The sequence below is a fragment of the Amphiprion ocellaris genome, chromosome 13 (assembly GCF_022539595.1).
Source record: "Amphiprion ocellaris isolate individual 3 ecotype Okinawa chromosome 13, ASM2253959v1, whole genome shotgun sequence".
Classification (NCBI taxonomy): domain Eukaryota; kingdom Metazoa; phylum Chordata; class Actinopteri; family Pomacentridae; genus Amphiprion; species Amphiprion ocellaris.
The window spans coordinates 25,058,663-25,072,098 of NC_072778.1; the positions used below are offsets into that span (position 1 = coordinate 25,058,663).

At 40.6% G+C, this 13,436-nt stretch overlaps 1 protein-coding gene across 1 annotated transcript in view; it reads right to left on the reverse strand.

Annotated features, from left to right (window-relative positions):
* arap3 (ArfGAP with RhoGAP domain, ankyrin repeat and PH domain 3) overlaps positions 1 to 13,436 on the reverse strand; it is a 35,900-nt gene that overhangs the window by 21,340 nt on the left and 1,124 nt on the right. The window contains exons 2-4 of the mRNA XM_023295723.3: positions 2,384 to 2,546; positions 1,279 to 2,184; positions 92 to 132 (exon numbers count right to left, since the gene is read on the reverse strand). Of these exons, the coding sequence (XP_023151491.2) occupies positions 92 to 132; positions 1,279 to 2,184; positions 2,384 to 2,457 (1,021 nt within the window). The 5' untranslated portion in view covers positions 2,458 to 2,546. The remainder of the gene's footprint in view (positions 1 to 91; positions 133 to 1,278; positions 2,185 to 2,383; positions 2,547 to 13,436) is intronic.

The following is a 13,436-nucleotide window of genomic DNA, read 5'->3' on the forward strand; positions in this document are numbered from 1 at the left end:
TAACTTTGTGTCTACTGTGTCAATCTGCTAAAAAAAAATCCTAAATCATATCTTAAGGCCTTAAGAAACAAACAATCAGGTGTGAACTCACCTCGGGCTGATCCTGAAGAGTTGTTACTTAATGTGCTGCCACTGAAAACACACAAACATGTCAATACATGATCAGTAACTGCTTTCAGAGAGATCTTCAAGGCTCAGTGCTGGCCCTGTAGTCCTGCTGAGCTGAGGCTCTCCTGAACCAGGACTAAATCCACTGCTGTCAAACATTCAGGATCCCCAGGAGAAGCTGGAGGATGGCTAAGAACCGGAGGCACCTACAGTGTGATCCCAGATCAACATCCAGGTCAAGTGGCTGTCTGCAGAAACTCTGCTCAGGTGAATAAAGGAACCGCCCTGATCGGCCTCTTCAGCCTTACTGCTTCCACTGTAGGATCCAACAGCTTTAACGTTAACCCAGGGCAACCAAAACAAACAGTAGTTACTGTACAACTGTATGTAGGAAACTGAACAATGAAGGTTTGTTCTGTTACAGTATGTGGACAACCTTACGTTGTTGATGGTGATGTTAGACATCACATAAAATGTTCTATCTGAACAACAAATTAAATGTAGTATAATGGAATCAAGTTCTTTGTGGAACTAAAAAAAAGTTATCTACACTCAAGAATCAACCTTTCTTTGAAGAACCTTTAAAAAACTGTAAAGGAATCTGGGTTTTTGTCAAAGAACCATTTGAAGAAATGGTTCCTTAAAATGTGACCAGAACCCAAAATATTAAATGTGTTCTAAATAAACACACCTAAATGTTAGTTCTTTTTGATTTAAAATGACTCAAACAATTACCAAGTCCTCTTATCACAGTAGAACCAGGTGGGTCCATGAAGGACTATTCCTTAAAGAACCTATTTTTGGTAAAGTTCTTTGGCACACTATTTATCGTGAATAAAGGAATCATGTTTTGATGTTTCTTTGAGGCACCGTTGGAGGGTCTTTTAAAAACGTTCTTGCTAACAGTTTTTTTTTGTGGAACTAAAAATGTTTTTTCTATGCCACTACTGTAAACAATGATTTTTAGTTTCAGTTAGCTGGAAAATGCACAAAGGTTCTGGTTGCCCTATAATAACCCATGAGTTCCTGCAATGAAATGATCATAAGACAAGAAGACCTAATAGTTTAGTGGGATCAAAGATAAATGCGGGAAAGCTGGTGGAGCAGGTTGGTCAGATAAACCTTCTCATTTGGACTCTGGTGCAGGAAACCAGTCCATCGGAGACCCACCTGTTCCTCTCAGGGTTTTTCTCATGGTTCCTCTCAGGAGTTTGTCTAGGTGGAGTCGGAGGTGCCGACTGTTGGTTGCAGGAATTCTTCCCTCCACTGGGGGCAGTAGAACTGGGTACAGTGCCCCAGTAGATCTCGTTAGAGACCATCTCCATTGTCCCTCCTCTGGGAGAGCCAGATGGTGAGGATCCAGAATGCTCACTGTTGTTCAGACTACCATGACCAGAAGGCTGGTTCTGCTCAGTCCTTCCAGGTGAAGATGAGGGGAGGAGCCTCAGCCTAGGGGGAACAGGAGGTAACACACCTCCAGCATCGGACAAAGACCGGCTGCGAATGGGTTTTGTCCTTTCCCCCCGGCTAAGTCGAAGGTCAGTGGCTGTCCTGCTGTCCTCAGGAGTGGGTGTTTCTCCCAGGGTCAGACTGTCCAACGCAGCAAAACAGATAGACTCCTGGGAAAGCCTCCTGGGCGGAGGCGGTACAGTCTCCGGTGTTGGACAGAAGTGGATGGGTGCAGTCCTGCGGCGGTTGAAGACAGTTCTGGGTTTGGGAACCGGTTTCACCACCGTCCTGACACCTTCAGAGTTTGTCAGCATGGCAGCGAGGTTTGGCGCTGAACTGTTCCTGAATGCTTCGAAGGTAGCAGGTCTTGCCGACTGGCGGAGCGCCACAGCGCCTCGACCTCGATCTGATGAACAAATGTCCGTCACTGACTGACAACGGTCACGGGGGAGGTCAGCGCTCTGATTGACTCTCTGACCTTCTGCCCTCTGGATGTGACCAATCAAGCGGAGGATTCTCTTCCTGTGTCCGGTGGCGGTTACACCCAGACTGACCAAGGCTTCATGATCCAGGTGGGTGAAGTCTCTAGCCAATAGGAGACTGGCTCGCCGGAAGATGTCCACGTACCTGCAGGGACAACAGATGGCAGGTTAGTGAAATTACCTGGTTATTGTTGGTGTGCTCCTACACTGAATCACTGAATGGCATTTTGCGTCAGAGGTTAATGGAAATGCTAAAATGTTGGTCCTCTGTGACTGTCTGTGTCCTTGTGTCTTTCTGTGTCTCTGTCTCTTTGTGTCTTTGTGTGTCCCTCTGTGTCCCCGACCTCTCCAGATGGATCGCTGCCAGAAGCGTCTCAACTGGTGTACTTCCACTCAGCGAGGCCATGACGACAACCATGGAGTCTGGATCGATATTTGCGTCCTCGGCCAGCAAGGAACAGGATGTCCATAACTGTCCTACTGCAGGGACAGACGGCAGCTGTCCATCTGGAGGACACAGAAAGAAACAGTTAGTATTCACTGAATAACTGACACCCCCAAACCAGTTCTGTTCGCTTCACTTGGGAGTCCGTCAGGTTATTCAGTCCTCTGGATGTTTAAATGAGATCTGGTCAGACCTAAGAGAGACACTATCTAACACAAAAACAGACAAAAAGACACACAGACACACATACATCATCAACCAGAGTCTATAGTGGAACATGAAAACTCACATAGACCACCATCTCCTTCACAGAAGCACAGAACATACAAATCTAATCCTATGAACTGTTCTACACAGAACATTGCTGTAAGTAATGTGCACTGTGGAACTTCTCCCTCTGGCAGTGAGAGGAATCAGAAAAACACTGGTACACCTCGTCGTCTTCCTGTTTCAGATTGGAATTGTCCTCTTAAGTTTAACTTTATCAGAATTCTTCTGATATTTACTTGTTTTTTCCTTCATGTTCTCCTTCATCCTCTATCTGTGTCGCTACGGTGACATATCTGTTAACTTAAATCTCTGAACCCCAAAACATGGCAGAAGGTTTGCAAAGCATATTTTATTTTTAAAAATCACGTAACAGACACCATTTATTATTTATCTGCCAGACTCTGTGAAAATATAAAGAAGCATTAGATTTTCAGCCCTCAGACAGTACTTAAATGCATCATTTGTGAAGTGTGTTTCCATCAGGAAAAAAACCCAAAAATTGTAGCTTGAAATCTATGTAGGTATTGAATCAAAATCTCTATATTCTACATGTTTGATTCAAAAACTATCAAAAAAACCAAACTCTTCAAAACAGATCTTGCAAAAAACAGAAAATGATTCACTCCTCAGCACAGCTGATGCTTCATGACTGACTCAGCTGTGACCAATAGTGAAAAGTTCAGGGAGTTTTCAGGTGAACTGTAGGCAGTGTTTCTACAGAGCAGAGAGGAAACCACAAGAGACATGCAGTAAAATCAAACACTGGATCAATAAAACAAATGCAGCATGGCTACAGGAGCAAGTTGTTGGAGATATATTCAGCATGGTGAAACATCTTTCTACAAATGAAGTGATTGCTTATTGCATTTTAATTTCTGACATTTGTAAAATTGATTGATTAATTGATTGATTGATTGATTGATTGATTGATTGATTGATTGATTGATTGATTGATTGATTGATTGATTGATTGATTGATTGGAATATAGTATGTAGAGCTCTCATTTTTCCAGTGTCTAACTGAACCACACTGCACAGAATACATTTCTGAGTTTTCCATCCATCCATCCATTATCTATACACCGCTTAATCCTCACTAGGGTCATGGGGGGGCTGGAGTCTATCCCAGCTGACTCGGGCGAAGGCAGGGGACACCCTAGACAGGTCACCAGTCTGTCGCAGGGCTACATATATAGACAAACAATCACTCTCACATTCACACCTACGGGCAATTTAGAATAATCAATTAACCTCAGCATATTTTTGGACTGTGGGAGGAAGCCGGAGTACCCGGAGAAAACCCACGCATGCACAGGGAGAACATGCAAACTCCATGCAGAAAGATCCCGGGAAAGCCAGGACGCGAACCAGGGACCTTCTTGCTGCAAGGCGAAAGTGCTAACCACTACGCCACTGTGCAGCCCCATTTCTGAGTTTTCCCTCCCTCTAATGCTGTGCAGCATCCAAAGAGGTGCAGGACTTTAAATTGGAGTGAAAAAGAAGCCCACAATGAGGAAAAATGAGCTGAGGGGTTTACAGTGCGCGTGAACCCTCCTCTCTACAGCAGGGGATGCTGGACCTTTCCCTCTGAACAGAGAAGAGTTAGAACAACATCACTGAGACTTTCCACACCTGGAGGTCACAACCTCGCCCCCCTTCCAGCCAAAGCACAGAAGAAGAAGGAAACCTGATGTCATCACACTGCAGAACTGTTTCTGAGAGTGTGCAGCATGATGACCTCTGACCTTTGTGTGGCACTGAAACTGCAGTGGTCATTAATGAAGATGGGGAGGTCATGTGACGAACGTCACAAACAAGGACCAGGAATTCACATGATGAAGTCTGCAAGGGAGACAAGACATTTTCATTCTCAACCTACTGATCACTGAGTTTTAAAGCTGCTCTTTACTGCCACTCTTTGTGTTGTTTTGTGTCGCTTTATGTTGTTTTGTGTCTCTTTGTGGTAGATTTGTATCTTTTGTGGTCATTTTGTGTCTCTTTGAGGGGAATTTCTATATCTTTCCGGTCAGTTTGTGTCTGTTTGTGGTTATTTTTTGTCTCTTTGTGGTTGTTTTGTGTGTCTTTGTTTCACTTCTTTTGTTGTCATTTTGTGTATTTTTGTGGTCATTTTGTGTCTCTTTATGGCTGTTTGTACTGTTTATACTGGTCATTGATTCCTGATAACTGTAAATGATCCCTGACATGGGGACAGGATAATCAGGATTGAACCACAGCTGTGTATTTTTATTCACCTTAAGCAGGTGAACTGTCACACAGGCTCCGTTAAATCTGCAGTTTCTGTGTGTCATATTTTTATTTCACTGTTGGTAAAGTCTGATCTGTTTACTGAGGTCTGAACGTTTTCTGGCAGATGTTTCAGTCTGACAGCAGGACATTTGCAGAGCTCACATTACTGTCAGGACGAGGCCATTCAGAACCTCTGATCAGGAAAACTAGAGTCCAAACTAGAGTACAAACTGTCCACAGTGAATATACACAGAGACACACACAGGATGCAGGGAGTGCCTCCTGCATCTGAGGCGAAGCTTCCACAGATGGGTGGAGAGCTTCTAAATAACAAGAGGGTAAAAGGTCGTAACACGCTAACACCTCTGTGATGTGATTGCTATCTTCATGGGGACTGATTTGAGTTTTAGATCTCATCAGTTTTTCTGCACTGTAGGGACGTAACTGTCTGAAATGACAAAAAAAAAACATCCAAAATGAGTCAAATTTGGTCCAAAATGCTAGAAGTTGTGAGGGGAGGAGAAAAAAATGAAAATATTAACATTTAAGAAATTGCAATCACATAATTGATCCGGTTTTATTGGAAAATTACTCAAAGTGATGATTTTAGAATAGCTGATGATTAATATAATATCTGTTAACTGATGAATTATTCGTCATAGTGTCACATCACACATACATCCTGTCTTTGGGTTTGTCCGTTGATTAACACTGAAGTAGAGAAATGTTAGAGACACGTTGAACAAACGTTCTGCTCAGAATATTTGTTGGTCAAAAATAAAAGACTAAATAAAGGAACCTTATCCAGATGTTCAAGTTTGTTCTTAGTTTCCAGTGATGGCTTTTTGTTGTTTGCTTGTATTTATCTGAGCAGCATCTTTAAGTGTCGTCGGGCCTGTGTGTCATGTATGACTCTCTTCATCTCATTAAATTCTCTGATCTCAGTGTTTCCCACAGATTCCAGAAAATCTTCAACAAATCAAACTTCTCCAGCTTCACTTTGACTCCTGCCGTCTGAACGTCTGGAGACTCTTACAGAGTATGAAACTCAGTGAAAGCAGATTTGAAGGTGACAGAAGCCTAAAAATCTGCTATGAGAAGACAAACAGCAGCAGCAGGAAAAACCTGAGAGCGAAGCTTTACAGCAAGTCAGGAAGTTGCTGAAGGTTGCAGATAAAGACGAGGAAACAGCCAGAGGATACGGCACTCCCATCCGACTTCCACTTTAAACACTGCAGCTGGGAGAGGACATTGAGGAACCAGAACCAGGACCAAAACCAGAGTCACAACCACAGCCAGAGCTGAGCAACCAATCAGAGGATACGACACTCACATCTGACTTTCACTTTAAATGCTGCAGGTGAAAGAGGATGCATAGATGCCAGAACCAGAACCAGAACAAGAACCAAAGTCAGCTAAGGCTAGAGTTGAGGCTGGAACTAAGGCTGTAGATGAGACTGGATTTAGACTGATTTCTGACTGGTTTTGTATTGGTATTACACTGGTTTGGGAATTGGCTTTAGCGTAGTTTTGGCCTCGTTTTAGGCTGGTTTGAAACTTGGTTACAGGCTGGATTTAGGGCTGGTTTCAGATTGGTTTTAAACTAGTTTTACGCTGGTTTGAGACTTCATTTTAGCATGGTTTTGAACTAATTTCAGACTTGACTTTGGACTAGTTCTACACTAGTTTCAGATTGGATTTTTAGACTTGGTTTTGGACTGGTTTCAGACAGGTTTTGAACTAGTTTTAGGCAGGTTTCAGACAGCTTTCAGACTTGGTTTTGGACTGGTTTCAGACTGGTTGGGGATCTGTTTATAGGCTGATTTCAGACTGGTTAAATAACTGGTTTCAGACAGGTTTTGGATTAGTTTTAGACAGGTTTCAGATTTGATGTTCAACTTTCACTTTTAATGAACCTCTTTAAAGCAAACCTCCTGTGTTTCTTCACAGAGAGCTACGAGGCTGCAGTCTACAACGCTCTTCGTCATTAACATGAGAGGTGATTGTTCAGAGTGTAAACTGGAGGTAGAACTGGTGGTCATTTCTGTGTCCGGCTCTTGTAATCAGCAGAACAAACACAGGATGCAGCTGTAGGAAACAAACGCACCCTCCCTCCTCAGGACGTCCTGCGCTGCGTCTCCAAACGTCTTCAGTCCTTTTTTTTCTTTCTGTCAAATCTGCTGTAAACTTTCACCTGATCATCTGCTTCAACACTATCATCTATCAGGGTGGAGCTCTGGATTCATCCCTCTGCATATTTGTGACTCTACATCAAATAAATCATTATTATATGTTCTATATACCACCGGTCAAAAGTTTGGACCCGCCTTCTCATTTAATGCTTTTTCTTAATATTCATGACTATTTCCATTGTAGATTTTCACTGAAGGCATCAAAACTATGAATGAACACATATGGAATTATGTAGTAAACAAAAAAGTGAGGAATAAGACAAAACATGTTTTATATTTTAGATTCTTCAAAATAGCCACCCTTTGCTTTGATTACTGCTTTGAACACTCTTGGCGTTCTGTGGATGAGCTTCATGAGGTAGTCATCTTATATGGTTTTCCAACAGTCTTAAAGGAGTTCCCAGAGATGCTGAGCACTAGTTGGCCTTTTTGCCTTCACTCTGCGGTCCATCTCATCCCAAATCGTCTGGATTGGGTTTAGGTCATGTGACTGTGGATGCCAGGTCATCTGACCTAAGCAGCACTCCATCATTTTCCTTCTTGGTCCTTCTTGGTCAAATAGTCCTTACACAGCCTGGAGGTGTGTTTGGAATCATTGTTCTGTTGGAAAATAAATGATGGTCCAACTACACCAAACCGGATGGGATGGCAGCCATGCTGGTTCAGTGTTCCTTCAGCCTTTGAATAAATCCCCAACAGTGTCACCAGCAAAGCACCCCGACACCATCACACCTCCTCCTCCATGCTTCACGGTGGGAACCATGCATGTAGAAACTAGAAGTCGACCGATATATCGGCCGGCCGATATTTTGGGCCGATATATGGACTTTTTTCAATATCGGCCATCGGCCGATATTTACAAATAAAAAGCCGATTTGTGATCAGGCACCCGTACGGGCAGCTGCCGCGACTGCTTTTCCCTTAGAAGGACCCCCGGCACTCAGAGAGCGGAGCATGTGCGGAGCGAGTGAGCCAGGCAACAACAAGTCTCGCTCCACACCTGCTTATTTGGTAAAAAAAAAAAACAGGTAAGAGATTTGTTTCTTGGTAAGAGAGAAAATGCAGTGTATTTAATTTGTAATATATACATGTATATACTTTTAGTGTTTAAATTGCCTTTTGTAATCGATGTGCTTTAAAAAAAAAAAAAAGGATATCGGCCTTAAAAATCGGCTTCTACAATCGGCTTTAGATATCGGCCATCGGCTGAAATTTTTTTAAAAAATCTGTAGCGGCATCGGCCTTTGAAAATCCCATATCGGTCAACCTCTAGTAGAAACCATCCGTTCCCCTTTTCTGGTCTCACAAAGACACGGCGGGTGGAACCAAAGATCTCAGATTTGGACTTATCAGACTAAAGCACAGATTTCCACTGTTCTAATGTCCATTCCTTGTGTTTCTTGGCCCAAACAAATCTCTTCTGCTTGTTGCTTTTCCTTAGTAGTGGTTTCTTAGCAGCTATTTGACCATAAAGGTCTGATTGGTTCAGTCTCCTCTGAACAGTTGATGTAGAGATGTGTTTGCTTCTAGAACACTGTGTGGCATTTATCTGGGCTCTAATCTGAACTGCTGTTAACTTATCCTCAGCAGCAGAGGTGACTCTTGGTCTTCCTTTCCTGGGGCGGTCCTCATATGAGCCAATTTGGTTGTAGCGCTTGATGGTTTTTGCGACTGCAGTTGGGGATACATTCAAAGTTTTTGAAGTTTTCCAGACTGACCGACCTTCAATTCTTACGGTAATGATGGACTGTTTTTCTTTACTTAACTGACTGGTTCTTGCCATAATATGGATTCTACCAGTTGTCAGATAGGGCTGTCAACTGTGTACCAACCTGACTTCTGCACAACACAACTGATGGTCCCAACCCCATTAAGAAGGCAAGAAATTCCACAAATAAACCTTGACAAGGCACACATGTGAAGTGAAAACCATTTCAGGTGACTACCTCATGAAGCTCATCCAGAGAATGCCAAGAGTGTGTAAAGCAGTAATCAAAGGGTGGCTATTTTGAAGAATCTAAAATATTAAACATGTTTTGTCTTATTTCACATTTTTGTTTACTACATAATTCCATACTTGTCCATTCATAGTTTTGATGCCTTCAGTGAAAATCTACAATGTAAATAGTCGTGAAAATAAAGAAAAAACACTAAATGAGAAGGTGTGTCCAAACTTTGGATTGGTAGTCTACATGATCAGGAATATTACATACAGCACATTAGCAGCCCATACAGCCACACTAACTCGACATTAAATCCCAATGTATAACCCTGTATGATTCTGTATTATTATCCATTATATAAAAAAAGTGTTGAGAAAAGAAACTACTACATCTTTGCACAGGACCATGATCACCTGAAGGACGATTCTGCTAATTTGTCAGTGAGTCTGTCATGTCTATTTTTCAGAAATAATAGTTCTGCTACAAATCAGCGACCATGATTCACCAAACACAGAGGACCTGTTATAATATTCATGTTGTGGGTCGTCCCATTTCAAATAATTAGTGTCCTTCTGCTCCACCATCTCTGATTTTTTTTTGTCATAAACTATGGATATTTAAAATTGTATGTCAGAAATTTTAGCTTGACATAACAAATACTTTCCAATATATATATATATATATATATATATATATATATATATATATATATATATATATATATATATATATATATATATATATATATATATATATATATGTGTGTATATATATATATATATATATATATATATATTTATAGTTAATAATTGCATATTGACACACATGGCAAGTTTTTTTTGTACACAGCATTTCATATTGAAAATCATTCAATATGTTTTATTTATTTTGTATTATTGTGACATGCAGCCACATTTGGTTCAGAAAACACCGTTACTTGACTTTTGCATTATCTATTTTTTTGTTAATATGAGCTGAAAGATGGGACTTTTAAAGATGGTTTCTCCTTGTCCATTATTGCAGATTCTGAATCACTGGCATGACAGGAAATAACAGTGGACTTTTCCGACTTTTATTGTTAATAGTTCCTGAGAGATTGTTGCTCAAACAGTCTCAATTTTTAATTTGCAAAAAATTTCCACATTTCCTAAATATTATTATTATAATTCATATTTCATGCTATTAAGAGAGAAAATGTTCTAAAAATGAGATGGAATGACTTTGTGTAAATGAAGATCTCTGTTTTTTTCATTATTTTCTGTTTGTTTGTTTGGTTTCTCTGCTCTTTTCCTCTACCTCTGTCCCTCTGGTGAATTCCAGAGGCTGCTTTAGTGATTATGTATATAAGTTTGGAGCATTCTGGGTGCAAATTCAGGAGGCTGGTATTGCTACACAGCATGGAGCCCCATCCACAGAAATCCATGAGCAGAGTAACATCTAAAAGGATCCTTAGATGGAGGACATGCAGTCAGGAACATTTTGCTGTTTTTCAGTCGGCTCAACACTTATTATGTGGCAGGCTGTTCTTATCATAACTGCAGATGAAGTTGGTAAAGACAGCAAAGACACACAAAACGGCACCAGGAGACACAAAACACCCACAAGGAGACATGAAACATCTCTGATACGTTCAGCTCAGCCACTTTAACCTCAGTGAGTTTGTTAGAACAGTGCCTTCATTCAGACTCGCCCTCAGTTTCCGCTGCCCTTCCCTCATCTCCCCAAACACCAGACACTCCCTCCTCATCCTCATCCTCATCCTCATCCTCACCTCCAGCCTTCACATTCCTCCACCTCTTCTGCTGCAAATGCTGTCAGTCCGTGTGTCTGTCTGTCTCTGATACTAAAAGCACTGAAGCAGAGCTCAGACTCATTTCTCACTGCAACATAAAGTCCTGTACTTCTGTGGAAAAGCACAGCCATGAAAGAGAGAGAACTCAGGAATGTCTGATGTGTAGCTTCACACAGTTAGAACGACACAAATCACAACAAAGGAAACAAAATCAATTGATTATTCATTTTAGAAAAATCAAAACAAACATGAATCAACATGTGGTGCAGCAAACCATTCTACAGTACAGAATGAGCTGCTAAATGATTGATTTTCATTTTTAAAAAAAGCCAAATGAGTATTTAAGTTTTGTGACAAACTGTATGTAAGTGTACAAAGCAGCTCAGAAGAAATGAAACCAAAAGTTTACATATTAAAAACTGGAAAGTTAAACTGGAAACTCTAGCATGATAAAAAAATAAACATAGGATGATTATTTAAGGTGAACTGAAGTCAGAAATCCAAGTTTCTATGCACAAAGTGAAAAAGTTCAGTCGTTATATTAACAGCTGCTCAGGTTTTAATTGATTAATTTGTTTTGAAAACGTAAAAGCTCTTATTCCTGTTTTTATTATTGTACTATTTCATAGTTGTCCAAGTTTCTCATTTGTGCACCGACATCTTTAATTTTCTTACTTCATGTCTCAGCCAGTCTGAGTCCAAACAACAGCTGAATGAAAACAAAGATCAACATTAACTCTAAAGCTCCTTTTCTCCTAAATGTGTGATTGTTCTCTGTCTGCAGATGCAGCTCTGATTTCTCTGTTTTATAGATGAATTTCCTGTAAATACAACTGGATTATCTGCACCAAACAGGCATTTTACAGCAGCTAGCAGCAGCTAATCGAGTCTTGTGGCTCTTTTTGTGTCTTTGGGATGGTTTTGTCTGTCTTTTTTTAAGGTTTTGTGTCTTGTTTTTCAAAGTTTGTGTAATTTTGTGAAAACCAGAATTGTGGTTCTGTGGTGTTAGAACAAGCCCAGCTCATAACTTTGTTTGTGCTGCACTGATTCTGCTTTTAGATCCTGTTTTTTCTGATAGGACTGGTCAGATTGTCGATCGGAGTGAAGCTGCTGTGGGATCAGCCTGAGTTTCTCTCTGACATGTTGCATTAGTGAGGTGCTGCAGGACTGAACGTGAGTCGGACACATTGGCAAAGAGGACGCTGAGGGAGGAGGCCGATAAGACTGAGGCTCTATTGTGACAAACAGAAGGCTGATTGTTCCAGAGCTGTGGCTGGAACCACACACTGACGCTGACTGGGAACACTGGGAACTCTGGGAACAAAAAAAAACATCCCATCTGTGACCATTATATTCACTGCGTGCAGACATTTTACTGGTGGTGCTGTGTTCAGGTGCAGTAAGAAATTCATATCTTCAGTGTGGGTTCATTTGTCACTACAGTATAAAGTCCTGCAGCTCTGTGGAAACAGAACAACCATGAAGGAGACAGAACTCAGAAATGTTGTCTGTCCAGCATGACAGCATTAGAATGACAGAAATCTAAAAACAAAACATTGCTTTGATTATTCATTTTACAAAAATGTTTAAATTAAAGACAAACAGAAGAAGAAAATAAACATTTCTTAGTTTCAAAAACGTAAAGAACCTGAAACATCTTGTCCAATGTTTTTCCAAGTGTCCATAGATGTTACCAACACTGGAAAAACTGGAGGCTCAACATACTATAGATGTTAAACTATTTCCATGTTTCCTCTCCAGACTTTTCCTCTCTCATCATCAGCACAAAGATGTTTCACCATGCTGGATGGATCTCCAACAACTAGATCCTCTGTTTACTGTTTTACAGTTTTTTATTCTGTTTCTGTCTCAGATTTTATTAATTTTCCTGATGGAACCATACTTCACATATAGTGCGTTCAGGGGCTGTTGAAAAGCTGAAAGTCTGATGATACTGTTGACAGCTGAGTGAGTCATGGAGAATCATCTGCTAAGATGGAAAGAAGTTTTTACAGAATCTATTTCGAGCAAATGCTTTACTTCTCAAGATTTTCCTTAAAATGAGAACTGTAGAATGAAGTGATTTTGATGAAATACCATGATTTTAAGCTTAGATTTGGATAATTTTCCTGATGAAACAGTACACGTACATGTCTAATTAAAAACTCTCCACTTTAGGTTTTATTTGACAGTTTCACATATTGTATTGGTGTAAATACTACAATACCCACAATCCTCTGCTTCTGTTGCTGTGGTTGGAAGTGTGACTTTAAATTGCTGCTGAGCTGTTTTAACCTTCTGAATTCCCAAACCTACAAAAATATCACAAAACTGACACTGTTTATCAGCCAGAAATTAAAAACAGAAAGAATCATCTATCTCTTCACCTTTCAGACGGTCCTTGAATGCATCTGAGGTTTCATCAGGAAAATGAATCAAATTTCAGGACAAAGTTGTAATATTTCGTCTAAATCACATAATTCTACATGTCTTGTTTCAAAATAAAGC